The following is a 15,175-nucleotide window of genomic DNA, read 5'->3' on the forward strand; positions in this document are numbered from 1 at the left end:
CTTGGGTTCTTTTCACTTCTGCTTTAAGCATATTTTAGTCATAATCATAGGTATCTTTCAAGCAGTGGATATCTCAAAGAGCCTACAGGGATAAAAACAGAATAGAAAAAAATTAATACCTCAGCAGTCCTCCTCAAAATAGAGAATTTCTTCAGTTTTAGAGTTTCGTAATTCCTCCCCTAGTTTTGCCCAGAATTCTTTGTTAGTTGTCATTTGCTCAGTCCTGACAGACCTCAGAACCATGTACCTCTATTCTTCCTTCTAATCACTTAGTGTTTATTTTGTGCCTTGAAAAGCTCATTGAAGAGGTTGGATTAAGAAGTGGAAAGAGAAGGACCAACAGAATGCAAAATAAAGATAATTATTTAATACAGGGTACTCAAATACACTGAAATATGTGAGCTTCATTAGAACTATAAGTATTTTTAATAAGTTGCAGAATAGTCTTGTAGTAAGAAATACCACATATAGTACAAATTATTGAATCTTATTTTTTTTTCCTTATTTTTTAAATTCAGGAGAACAAGTAGCAATGTATTCTGATCTGCCATTCAAGTCACCTATTCGAGACATTTCGTACCATCCATTTGAAAATATGGTTGCATTTTGTGCATTTGGGCAGAATGAGCCCATTCTTCTTTACATTTACGATTTCCATGGTAAGTTTGCTCCACATCACTCACTGCTTGCTAAGTTAAGAATATATGTAGATTCTGGGGCTGGGGTTGTGACTCAGTGGTGGAGCACTCGCCTAACATGTGTGAGGCACTGGGTTCGAGCCTCAGCACCACATAAAAAAATAAATAAACAAAATAAAGGTATCATGTCCATTTACAACTAAAAAATAAAAAGAATATGTAGACTCCACGGATATCATACCCTAGATAAATGTGTGATGACACAAATGGTGTGACTCTATTTTGTGGTAACTAGAGGCATGAAAAGTTGTGCTCCATTTGTGTACTGTGAATAGAAAGGCATTCTGCTGTCATGTATGAGTGATTAGACCAAATAAACAATTTTTTAAAAATATTTACTTTTTAGTTGTAGTTGGACCCATACCTTTATTTTATTTATTTATTTGTATGTGGTGCTGAGGATTGAACACAGGGCCTTGCACGTGCTAGGCAAGCACTCTACTGCTGAGCCACAACCCTACCCCACAAATTAATTTTTTAAAAAAATAATATATGTAGACTAATCTTTATGTTTAGAGTGGACAAGGAATCATGAGCACTGTGAAATCTGTTTATCTTTTGAATTAAAAAACCCTCATGAATATATATAAAAGTAAAAAAGATTAAATAGATTGTATTATTATGATGCTACAACATTTTATTTTGTTTTCTGTGAGCATGATTAATATGAAAATGTTGTCAAAAGTATTCATAATGATTGTGCTCTATGTTGAATCAGAAAGGGAGCTGTTACTTTCTTTGTAAGTAAACATAAATAAGCAAAATTCACCTAAAAATTATTGGAGAATATGTTAACTAAATTTAAGAGATAAATAACATATGTAGAAAATATGAATCTTTAATGTTTTGAGTTGAATATTGAATTTCTTATTCTCTTTATGTTTTTTATTAAATCAGTAAGTTGAGTTTCTTAACAAAAAGTGAGGCAAAGATTAAATTAATGTGAAAACAAGATCTGGAATTAAATTCTAATGTCTGTTTCACCTCTAAAATTACACTATTCTATCATTTTAAGAATAGCAAGGAAATTAAAAGTTTGAGTGCATTTTTCAAGAGTAGACTGTCATTCTAAGAATTGTTTATATTAATTTCTACTCTGAAATTAGGATTTCACTCTTTACATTAAAACTGTCTTTCTCAAAATTACAATTTAATTTTCTTTATATATTATTTTTTAAATTTATTTTTATTTTTCAGTGGACACAACATCTTTATTTTATTTTTATATGGTGCTGAGGATCGAACCCAGCGCCCTGCGTATGCCAGGCAAGCGCGCTACCATTTGAGCCACATCCCCAGTCCCTTTATATATTCTTATATAAAAAAAGGTCTTTATTAGTCTTTTTGATTTGTTTAGAATATTATGTGTCATTATTTCATAAGCTAATATTGTTTTATACACATATAATTACATAAGCACTATAAATATGTAAATATATATAGCTACAACATGAATTAGTACTATTTGGACAGTAATTAAATGAGAAATTAAGTTTATTATGTTAATACATATTAAATTGATTAATTCTCTGATAAGTGCAAGTTATTAGACAATTAAATTATTTACTGGAATTTTTTTATCATAGTAGATATTATATGATACCTTTCCCAGTGAATTATCTTCAAAAATAATACATAAAATCTAGATTCTTCTTATTTTGAAAAACCTGATAGAAGAGAATTAAATTCTGCAACTCATATTCAGATTTATAATAAAACACTCCATTACTAATGTCAAGCAACATAATACCATTTACATTTACTAGCATGTTAGCAAAAAGTAAACACTGCCTTATTATAGGAATAAACAGTGAATTTCTCATAATTATCCCATGGCCAAATCTGGTGTCTAATTCTAACATATATCCTGAAGTAGTTTCTTTTTTCTTTTTCTTTTTTTCTCTAAATCTTCACAATTACGAAGAAGAGTAATACCTAAGTACTTTATAATTGGAACTGTTACACAGGAAATAGGCAGCACAGTTATTTCCTTAGACTCTTAAGAGATTTCACAATGGTCTTCATTCAGTTTCTAATTTGCTTTATAGGCTTTTGAAATTTTCACTACAAATGCAAATTAAATTTATAATCTTGTTTTCTTCAAGCCGGTTTTTTTTTTTTTTGGTCATTGACAGAAGGATTAGCTTAGGATAGTTAGGTTTGCCAATTTGTTTTTTAGACTATAGATATTTTGTTTAATAATTCCATTCTAGATGAACAGTGAGAAGAACAAAATATTGTAGCAATACAGTAACATGAGGCTTGGGCTCCTATTGTGTTTTTCAGTTATGTTACATAAAATTCTTGCCTTTCTGGACTTCCATACCCTTATCTATTAAAAGGTACTGCTAGTACTAATAGATGCCCTACCTAACAGAGTTATATATGAGAATATTATGAGACAGTGAGGGTAAAAGTGTTTTATAAACTCATAAGCACTATCTAAAACAAATAGAAGATAAAATGAGTTGTTATCATGCCCATCCATTTGATGTTAAGGGAACCTATGCTTTAATATGTTGATAAGCATCTTCATATGGAATGGAATTTAAAAAGCTTTTTTCCAACTCTCCTTTACTCTGTTGGTCAGCCTTTTCTTTTCATTTGTTAAAATATATGCCATTCCAGGTCAATTGTATTACAAAATAAATTATATCCACACTGTCTTACTATGGAAGAGAAAGGATTTCCATAGGCCTTTTAGAAATTAAGATGCTCAAATGATAACACCTGAAATTACAATTATTTTGTACAGTATATTTAGATCAGTTTTTTAACACATTAACATACCTTTACAGATTAAAACTCACAAAGTTTTAACACATTTTCCCAACTCTTCACTGCCTGTTTTTAAAAAGAGGAAGCTTAGGAAGAAGTAACCTCAAACCATCCAAGATTTAGCACAATTCTTGTGAATGGTATAAATCTATAAGAAATGAAATATTATTTTAGGCTCTGAAATGTTTTACTCATTAAATATAGACCAGAATCATCAATTCAAATTGTATTTTAATTTTTAATTGAGAATTAAAATGTTTAATTGACCTATCATAGTTTTATCTTTTATTTCTTATTTTGCCCCAAATCTCTTGTCTGAAAATAGTTAACAAATTTTTTTTTTTTTTTTTTAGAGAGAGTGAGAGAGGAGAGAAGAGAGAAATTTTTAATATTTATTTTTAGTTCTCAGCGGACACAACATCTTTGTTGGTATGTGGTGCTGAGGATCGAACCCAGGCCGCACGCATGCCAGGCAAGGGCGCTACCGCTTGAGCCACATCCCCAGCCCATTAACAAAATTTTTAATGGTATTATAGATGATGATTTTTTAAGTGATTTTTTAAATATTATTTTATCAGCACTTCTGATAATCTTCAAAGGAAAAGGAGCAAGCTGATCATTTTGTAAGTTAAGTGAGCTATGAATGAGACCACAGTAGTAGCTAAATGTATCATCCATCTTTCAGTTCTAGCAAAATCTGTGAGGAGTCAGCAAGTCTCTTTCCCTGTGAAGCATATGTTCAGGCTGTGGTCTTTTGAGTCTTTCATTCTACTGACTTTTTGCTTTTTTTGGTAAGAAATATGATTTTTACTTTCAGAAGGCAGTTTTATTTGCCTGATGTTGAAAGAATTAATCATCTAGTAATTCAAAATTTAGTCACAGAGTACCACAAATAATGTACTTTTAGGATTCCCATAATAAAAAGGTACTAGTCAGATAAACGGCTTCTATTTAATTAATTTATCAAGCTAGACTTCAGCAATCAATTTTTTTTATTATCAATATTTGTCTGCTTGAGTCTCTAGGATGCTATTTTACAAGTAAGAATATTTATTGTACCTCCATAGCACTTTTTATGTCTTATTACTATTTAAATTTTTACACTTAATTTTCTCATCTAGATTCCATTATTAGCCCCATTGCACAGCAGCCAGGGCCAATTCCATATTCTTGTTTGATACACTTAACTGACTTATTGGTACCTTCCCTGAAATACTAGCTTTTGAGTATTCAATAAACAAACTTCATGCAATTCCTTGTGCATCTCTGTGGACAGTATTTTTTCTTGGTACTTTTTATTCTTTGTAGGAGGCAAAGATAGAGGTTTGTTTGTTTTTTAATTACCTGTACTACATCTAAATACTGGCATATAATTAATGTGCATGTACTGTTTTAAGTAAGATCAAATCTTAATTTGAGAAGTTTCTTAGCATTATTTTATAATCCTAGGTAATGAGCCTAATTTTTCACTAGGTGGCAGTGTCTCCTCTGAATAAGTATTAACTTGAATGCATTTTAATCATAGTGTCTTGGGCAAGATAAATCTTAATTGAGCATCTATTGTGTGCCCAGTTGAGCTGAGCTATGAAACACGGGAATCGAGCTCAGATGACCATATTCTTTTCTAATCCTTTGTGCTTTTTAAGTAGTTGGTTAAACCTCTGGAAGACTTTAGTCAAACTAAAAGGCAATTCTTTATGCCATTGACATGGCTTTATTAACAGAATCCATATTTATCAGTGGTCACCTACCTTATTATTTTTGTAGCTTTTTGGTTCTTACTGTGGCACTCTTTACCAGAGGTCAAGTAATATTACATTCCTATACAATTTTTTAAATACGTGCACATCACCTATGGCATTTATAACATAATGTATTTAACTTAGTACCTGGCATATTACTAACGTGCAGTAAATGTTCTCATTAAGAATTTCAAATCTTGTGCAAAGTCATTTCTCATTAAATTTTGTAAAAATACAGAATGAAGGTATCATCAGTTAGTAAGTTCAAAGCATATTATAATAATAGTACTAGTAGTAGAAGCTAACATTTATCAAGTATTTACTATGGGTCCACCACTCTTATGAGCATTTTCTCATACTGCCTTTGAGGTAGGTACTGTTATTGTACATTTTGTGCATAATGAAACTGAACACAGGAAAAATTAAATAATTTTCCTAGGGTCACACAGTTGGTAGTGCAGCTACTGTTTGATTCCAAGCTTTTAAGCTCCAGAGCCCATGCTTTTAATGCATTAAGCTGTCAAAACTAGTTAGTTTGCTTTTCTTCATCATGAAGTAACTTAAATGAAAAAGATAGCTAAAGGGCTGAGATGTAACTTAGTGGTAGAGTGCTTATTTAGTAAGAGGGAGGCCCTGGGATTAGTCCTAGGGCCCAAAAAAGGGGGTGGGGACAGGCAGCTAAATATTCATATGATAAAATGTTTGTTTTGATATTTAGGAAAATCTCTTTAAGATTAAAAGGAATTTTATTTATTTAGTAGTATTATTAATAGTTCACCTCTGTAAAAATTGGGGGTATAATAATTAAAATGCATCAAGTCCTCATATTCTCAACAAAGTGCATAATATAAATTTTCTTTTCATGTAGCATTGTTTTAATGCTTTCACAATATTTTTGCAATAAAATAATGTATACTTGAAATAAAGTTAATTTTTGGTTTTCTTGTAATAGTGATAATGATTGATTCAAAAGCAAACTTAGATTTTTAATTCTCATACTTGGATGAAATTATGCCATAACAAATATAACAAATCATAGGACAGAGTTTTAAATATTTATTTTTAGCCTAGTAAGATAAAGTGAGAGATATAGATGCCACATTTTAAGAGATGCTGAAACTACTTCTTGGTTATATCCTAAAAAATGTATTTTAATATTCTTTATATCTTGAATACTTTGAAAGTTTATGCCATTCAAGGATTCAGAATATATGAAAAACTACTCAATGACTTTAAGCATAAACCAGAGCACCAAATTCCTCATCCAGGCCTCTTTTTATGCTTACATTGGTGCTTCTTAAAGTGCACCAAAAGGAAGAATTGTGCAATACAAAGTAAACAACACTGGAGTAGAAGTCAGAACACCGGGGATCTAGATAAAATCCTGTCACTTTCTCTTTGGCCCTGGAAAGTAATTTAACATTTCTGTGTTGTTTTTTTACCTGTAAAATAAATATAATACCTATTCTATTTTATCGAAGGGAAATGGTCAAGCAAGGCATGAAGTGTTGGTATTATTAGAGTTCATGGACCAGACTCTAGTAGGGAAATCCTGGCTATTTTTCATAGCAATATACATGTCACACACTTTGAGTTTAATAGCTTAATGTGTGATTATTGATAATGGAATAGGAAACCAAGAAAAGAATAGTATGTGCTGCAGGGGATATAGATAGGTTATCATATTATAGATAGGTTATCATAATTTAATGTGCTACTAATGGATTTGTCAAATGATGGTACAGTCTCCCATTTTTTATTATGAGACTCAGATCTGCTACATATTCTTGTATAGCTTTTTAAACAAGTTATATTAGTAACACATACATTTTACTTGATATATCAAATTATGTCAAGGAAGGGCTGCAGATAAGGTCGTGAAAGAGTACTTGCCGAGTATATGCAAGGCTCTGGATTCAATCCCCTTTGACACAAACATAAATAAATAAACATTAAATTAATTACATCAGGGGAATATTGAATTACTAACAGTCCATGAAACATACCCAGGCTCCCAGAATTGAAGTGTTATTCAATAGAAACTGGATCTATCTACATAGTATCAAAAGATTATCTGAATCGGGAAAAGTACGACCAGGTAAAAAACAATAAAAAACATAAGCTGTTGAAGCTTCTCTGCATAGAGCAAATGTTAAAGAAAGAGAAGTAGAATTCTGCCTTACTGGTAAAGGCTGGGAAGCTGCAAAATACCTGTTTACCGTAATCATATTATACTTCAAATGTGATAATTTATAAAGCATTTAGACGTATAAGATGACTTTGTGTAATAACAAGGTAAAATATTAATAACAAATCTTGAGCAAAGGAATTAAACATTGACCCAAAGGAAATCTTACTGTTAACATAGTGTGCTATAAATAATATATGATGATTTCTATTTGAACTTTAAAGTCAATAACATAAGTACACATAGATTTTAATACCAAACCTTATATTTGCTTTAAATGCAAAGGGCAGTAGATTAAAATATTTTATTTCCTCCATTCTCCTATTTAGAGATTAAAATCCTCCTGAGAAAACCATGTGGTTTTTCATTATTTTTTTAGTTGTTGATGGACCTTTATTTATGTTTTTTAATTTACATGAGGTTCTGAGAACCGGACCCAATGCCTCACATATGTAAGGCAAGTGCTCTACCACTGAGCCACAATCCCAGCCCCCCCCCCATGTTATTTTTTATAATTATTTAAGGACAGAAAATGCATAAAAGCGCTGAGATTATATAAATCAAAGAATTGTCAGTTATTTTAAGAATTTTTTTGGAGGTGAACTTAGAAGTGTTTTGATATATATAACATTCTTTAAGCAAAGAATTGCCACCCATGTACTCTCAGCACCTTTCCCTTCCTCTGCTATCCCACTTAGCACTTTACACTAATCTGTTCACTTCCAGAAGGCTGAAACTCCAAGACCAGAATCTTTGTATTCCCAGGGCCCACTCCAGTGCTTGTAAATGATGACTCTCAAAAAATGATGAAAGAAAGAGGATGAGATTGTTAAAATCATGAATTTTAAACCTACCAGATTAGGACAAATCTAAATTTTAAACATGCAAATGTATATTAGCTAAAAGAAGAAAACTGAAGTAGAAAAATGTAGTTATTTCATTGCAATGTCATAGTTCAGCTATGACCTAAAAGTGTATTAGAAACCACTGAAATATTAAAAGCATAGATCTTAAAGGAATACTTGGAGCCATCTATTATAACCTTTTTTCACAATGAAAGAATATACAGATGGGTGTACAATCAGAGATATGAAAAATTGTGCTCTATATGTGTAATACGAACTAAAATGCATTCTGCTGTCATGTATAACAAATTTTTAAAAGTATACAGGTGGATTGAGTGTGTATTTGTGGAGAGTAAGGGAGGGAAGAGCCCAAGAACTTGTAAGCAGCTTCCATTTCTAGTGTCTGAATCTTTTGCACATTTTTTTCCTCATTCTTTTTTCTGTTTTTAAAATTTTTTATTCTAATTTGTTATATATGACAGCAGAATGCATTACAATTCATATTACATATGTAAAGCATAATTTTTCATATCTCTCCTTGTACACAAAGTATATTCACATCATTCATGTCTGCTTCATACACGTACTTAGAGTAGTGATGTCCATCTCATTCCACCATCTTTCTTTTACCCCCTTTTCCCTTCCCTTCTCTCCCTCTCCTCCCTCCCCTTTGCCCTATCTAGAGTTTGTCTAATCTTCCCCTTCTCCCCTTCCCAACCCCACTATGAATCAGTCTTTTTATATTAGAGAAAACATTTGGCATTTGTTTTTTGGGGATTAACTGACTTCACTTAGCATTATCTTCTCCACCTCCATCCATTTTCCTGTAGTCGCCATGATTTTATTCTCTTTTGTTGCTGAATAATATTCCATTGTGTATATATGCCACATTTTCTTTATCCATTCATCTGCTGAAGGACATCTAGGTTGGTTCCACAGTTTAGCTGTTGTGAATTGTGCTGCAGTAAACATTAATGTGGCTGTGTCTCTGGAGGATGCTGTTTTTAAGTTCTGTGTGTTTAGACTGAGGAGAGGGATAGCTGGGTAAAAAGTTGGTTCCGTTTCCAGTTTTCCAATGGATCTCCATACTGCTTTCCGTATTGACTGTACCAATTTGCAGTCCCACCAGCAATGTATGAATGGACCTTTTTCCCTACATCCTCGAAACACTTATTGTTGTTTGTATTCTTGATAGCTGCCATTCTGACTGGAATGAGATGAAATCTTAGAGTGATTTGCATTTCTCTAATTGCTAGAGATGTTGAACATTTTTTCATATATTTATTGATTAGTTGTATATCCTCTTCTGAGAAGCATCTGTTAAGTCCTTGGCCCATTTATTGATTGGGTTATTTTTTTTGCGGGGGGGAGTTTAGCTTTGTGAGTTCTTTATAGACCCTAGAGATTAGTGCTCTATCTGATGTGTGAGGGGTAAAGATTTGCTCCCAAGATGTAGACTCTTTATTCACCTCACCAATTGTTTCTTTTGCTGAGAAGAAGCTTTTTGGTTTGATCCATTCCATTTATTAATTCTTGATTTTCATTCTTGCACTATAGTAGTCTTGTTAAGGAAGTAGGAGCCTAATCCGATATGATGGATGTTTGGGCCTGCTTTTTCTTCTATTAGGCACAGGGTCTCTGGTTTAATTCTTAGATCCTTTATCCACTTTGAGTTTTGCATCGTAAAAGAGAGGCTTCATTTCATTTTGTGGCATATGGATTTCCAGTTTTCCCAGCACTGTTTGTTGATGAGGCTATCTTTTCTCCAATGTACATTTATGATGCCTTTGTCTAATATAAGATAACTGTAATTATGTGGTTTAGTCTCTGTGTCCTCTTTTATGTACAATTTGTCTACCAGTCTCTTTTGGTGCCAATACCATGCTGATTTTGTTACTATTGCTCTGTAGTATACTTTAAGGTCTGGAATAGTGATGCTATCTGCTTGACTCTTCCTTCTAAGAATTGCTTTAGCTACTCTGGGTCTCTTATTTTTTCAGATGAATTTCATGACTGCTTATTCTATTTCTATGAGGAATGTCATTGGGATTTTGATTGGAATTGCATTAATCTGTGTAATGCTTTTGGTAGTATGGTCAATTTGAAAATATTCATTCTGCATATCTAAGAACAAGAGAGATCTTTCCATCTTCTAAGGTCTTCTTTAATTTCTTTCTTTAGCATTCTGTAGTTAGGTTGATTCCCAAGTATTTTATTTTATTTTATTTTTGATGCTATTGTAAATGGGGTAGTTTCCCCATTTCCCTTTCAGAGAATTTGTCACTGATATTCAGAAATGCCTTTGATTTATGGGTGTTGATTTTGTAACCTGCTACTTTCCTGAATTCATTTACTAGTTCTAGAAGTTTTCTGGTGGAATTTTTTGGGTCTTCTAGGTATAGAATCATATTGCCGGCAAATAGTGCTAATTTGAGTTCTTCTTTTCCTATCTGTATCCCTTTAATTTCTTTTGTCCATCTAATTACTCTGGCCAGCATTTCAAGAACTATGTTAAATAAAAGTGGTGAAAGAGGGCATCCCTGTCTTGTTCCAGTTTTTAGAGGGAATGCTTTCAATTTTTCTCCATTTAGAATGATGTTGGCCTTGGGCATAGCACAGATAGCTTTTATGATGTTGAGATATGTTCCTGTTATCCCTAATTTTTCTAATGTTTTGAACATGAAGGGGTACCGTATTTTGTTGAATGCTTTTTCTGCATCTGTTGAGATGATCATATGGTTCTTATCTTTAAGTCTATTGATGTAATGAATTACATTTATTCATTTCCATACATTGAATCAACCTTGCATCCCTGGGATGAACTCCACTTTTATCATGGTATACTATTGTTTTGATATGTTTTTGTATTTGATTTGCTAGAATTTTGTGGAGAATTTTTGCATCTGTGTTCATTAGAAATATTGGTCTGAAGTTTTCTTTCTTTGATATGTCTTTGCCTGGTTTTGGAATCAGGGTGATATTGTCCTATAGAATGAGTTTGGAAATGCTTCCTCTTTTTCTATATCCTGAAATAATTAAAGAGTGTTGGTATTAGTTCTTCTTTAAAGGTCTTGTGGAACTCCAGCTAGTCCCAGGCTTTTTTTTTTTTTTTTTTTTATGGTTAATAGGCTTTTGGTGGCATCTTCTATTTTCTTGTTTAAAATTTGATCTGTTTAAATTGGATATATCATCCTGATTCGATTTGGGCAAATAATATGACTCTAGAGTTTGTCAATACCTTTGATATTTTCTATTTTATTGGAGTACAAGTTTTCAAAATAATTTCTAATTATCATCTGTATTTCTGTAGTGTCTATTGTGATATTTCCTTTTTCATCACGTATGTTAGTAATTTGACTTTTCTCTCTCCTTGTTTTCATAAGCATGGCTAAGCATTTGTCAATTTTATTTATTTTTTTCAAAGAACCAACTTTTTGTTTTGTCAATTTTTCCAATAGATTCTTTTGTTTCATTTTCATTGATTTCAGCTCTGATTTTGATTATTTCCTATCTTCTACTGCTTTTGGTGTAGATTTATTTTTCTTATCTAGGGCTTTGAGATGTAATGTTAAGTCATTTATTTGTTGACATTTTCTTCTTTTAAGGATTGAACTTCATGAAATGAACTTTCTTTTTAGTACTGCCTTCATTTGCACACAACTTTTCATTTATCTGGTTGCACACGATGTAGCTTCACACCATATATGCAGTCATACATGTACACAGGGTAATCATGTCCCTCATTACACCATCTTTCTTGCCCCATGCACTTTGCCCACCTCTCTCTCTCCTCTCCCCAAATAAAAAAAGTTCTTCATTTGTTCCATCCTCCCATGCCCCCCCCCCCAATTAGGGATCAGCATCCACTTATCAGAGAGAACATTCGGCCTTTGGTTTTTTGGGGATTGGCTTACTTCACTTAGCAATATCTTCTCCAACTCCATCCATTTATCTGCAAATACCATGATCTTATTCTCTGTTATTGCTGAGTAATATTCCATTGTGTATATATGCCACTTTTTTTTATCCATTCATCTACTGAAGGGCATCTAGGTTGGTCCCACAGTTTAGCTATTGTGAATTGTGCTGTAGTAAACATTGATGTGGCTGTGTCTCTGTACTGTGTTACTTTTAAGTCCTTTGGGTATAGACCGAGGAAAGGAATAGCTGGGTCAAATGGTGATTCCATTCCCAGTTTTCCAAGGAATCTATATTGCTTTCCAGATTGGCTACACCAATTTGCAATCCTACCAGCAGTGTATGAATGTACCTTTTTCCCCACTTATTGTTGTTTGTCTTCATAATAGCTGCCATTCTGACTGGAGTGAGATGAAATCTTAGAGTAGTTTTGATTTGCATTTCTCTAAATGCTAGAGATGATTAGCATTTTTTCATATATTTGTTCATTGATTGTATATCCTCTTCTGAGAAGTGTCTGTTCAGGTCCTTGGCCCATTTAATGATTGGGTTATTTGTTTTTTTGGTGAGGAAGTAGTTTTTAAATGATGATTGCATACATTTTTCTCCTCTGTGTATACAGATAGGCATTTAAAATTGTTTCAGATTCATCTGTTTTAAATGATCACATGAGATAAAATATGTGAAAGCTTCCTAAAAAACGTAAAAGTACAGTGCAGTGTTCTCATGGCTGTGGTTGTCATTGTGGTCATCATCATCAAAAAACATCACCTTTGAGTCATTGAGTCATCTTTCCCGCTCTGGGGAATTAAATACAAAATAGAAAATATGTTAAGAAGAGAAGTCCACTTTGAAAGAACTTATTCATGCAATGTCTATAATAAGGAAAAACAGAAAACGTTGTAAATATTCAGTAATTGGAAAATGCATTTAAAAAATTATGTTACTTCATTAGATATTACAAAACATGTTAATTGTATCATTGTAGATTTATGAGAATATTTTCATTTAATTGAGAAAGCATTAAAATATATTCACCTTATGGCATTTTTTTATAAAAGTATGTAAGTATAAAGATTGGAAGAGATATATAGAAACATGAGAACAATTGTAGTGAGATGGATTCGTGAATATTTATTTTTATTATTATAACATCTCTTTAAATATCTTTGATCCCTATTTTTTTAATATTCTGTTTTATATATACCTGTGTTCAACAAGTTATGCTCCCATATCAGTTTGCATGGCCTTTAAGGCTCAATTACAATACTTTTTGACATGAAACTGTGAAATAATTATATTTCTTTTTTTTTTTTGCGGTGGCAGGGTTTGAACCCAGGGCCTTGTGCACGCGAGGCAAGCACTCTACCAACTGAGCTATATCCCCAGCCCCCAATATTTCCTTTCTCGTGATTTTAGTGTATCTAGTAATTTTATATTTTGTCAGTTATGTTGTCTTTTTAACCTAGTTTTTAAAATTTTATGCAGTATCTGATCATTTGTTGAATGCTACAATTTCGTGGCTTAATCATTTGGTTATGCTTTTGCAATGATGAATCGAACTAATGATGGATTCATTTTTTTTCAGTAGCCCAGCAGGAGGCTGAAATGTTCAAACGCTACAATGGAACATTTCCATTACCTGGAATACACCAAAGCCAAGATGCTTTATGTACCTGTCCTAAACTGCCTCATCAAGGCTCTTTTCAAATTGATGAATTTGTCCACACTGAAAATTCTTCAACAAAGATGCAGATAGTGAAGCAGAGACTTGAAACTGTCACAGTATGTTTAATTATTATTAAAAACTTAAAACCACTTCTATTGTATTTTATATTGCCTTGCAAACGAATATTAATGAAGTAAGTTAATTTCTTAAATCTAGGTTTTCATATACTTTCATAGTTCCTTTCTGAAATCATTAATTATACTAGACTAACTAAATTTAGGATAATTTGTCATACTGTCTTGACTTGTTATTTCTGTAAATACGAGCCCAAGACCTAGTTGTAAGGAAGGCTTTAAAGAAGAGCATAAGTAGGACTTGACACATATGGTTGTGACTCCATTCCTAGGAAAGGAAGAGAAACGGTAGCCTTCTCAATCCTGCCCAGTAGGATCTCTGAGGGACAAGAGGAAGTTAACAGCCTCTGACCCACAGCCTGTGAATTCTCAGGGTCATACCACAGGACCACTTCTTAGAAAGATGATAGTATTCATACAATCTCTGTCCAGGTGTTCAGATTCCCAAAAAATCTTGCTCCAAATCTCATGTTTCCTTCAGTGGTTCTCAAACTTTAGTGTGTATCGGAAACACTTGATAGTCCTATCAAAGCACAGCTTGCCAGGCTCCACACCTAGAGTTTGTGATTCAACAGATCTGAGATGTCTTATGATTTGTCATTTCTGACAAGTCCCAGGCAATGCTGCTGGTCAGAGGACCATCCGCTGAGACCAACTGGTCTAAATTCACAGTTCCCAACACTTAGAACATAATAAATAGGTGTTTTAGGCTCTCATCTAAACTGTAAGCTCCCTGAAGGCAGTTCTCTGTATCCCCTAGTCTACATAACTAAAAAATTAAAAACTAAAATAGACTAGGTGATCTAAGGAAAAACTAAATTCCTAAACTTCCCTTTACACAGTGCTATATCTTATTTTGTCTTTAACCACTTTTTTTTCAGTCTTCATTTCAGGGAGATCAGTCTGCACCTTAATTTTCTTTCCAAAACTTTCCCATTCTTTACATTTTTCCCAGCTCTTGACCTTCCTCCATGGTTTCCTATTTTCTAATTGGCGTTCTCCTATCTGATACCATACATTTGTGTACTGAGTACCTGCTAATAGCCTCTGCAAAAAACCACTTTTGCTCTCTACACCTGTGCACTATATTTGTAGAAAGTGTTGACCAAATATATCTTGGACTTCCAAGTTGAGCTCTAACACTTGGAACAAAGAAAGTTTAGTTATTTAAAATATTTATTGATTATCTACTATATTGAAGTC

At 32.8% G+C, this 15,175-nt stretch overlaps 1 protein-coding gene across 7 annotated transcripts in view; it reads left to right on the top strand.

Moving 5' to 3' along the window:
* Ahi1 (Abelson helper integration site 1) overlaps positions 1 to 15,175 on the top strand; it is a 102,621-nt gene that overhangs the window by 58,103 nt on the left and 29,343 nt on the right. For 6 of the 7 annotated variants that reach the window (XM_078019079.1, XM_078019081.1, XM_078019082.1 and 3 more), the window contains 2 exons: positions 519 to 659; positions 13,758 to 13,954. In XM_078019079.1, coding sequence (XP_077875205.1) covers positions 519 to 659; positions 13,758 to 13,954 — 338 coding nt within the window. The remainder of the gene's footprint in view (positions 1 to 518; positions 660 to 13,757; positions 13,955 to 15,175) is intronic. The other variant, XM_078019080.1, reaches the window with a different exon arrangement.

Source organism: Ictidomys tridecemlineatus, chromosome 8 (genome assembly GCF_052094955.1).
Source record: "Ictidomys tridecemlineatus isolate mIctTri1 chromosome 8, mIctTri1.hap1, whole genome shotgun sequence".
NCBI lineage: Eukaryota > Metazoa > Chordata > Mammalia > Rodentia > Sciuridae > Ictidomys > Ictidomys tridecemlineatus.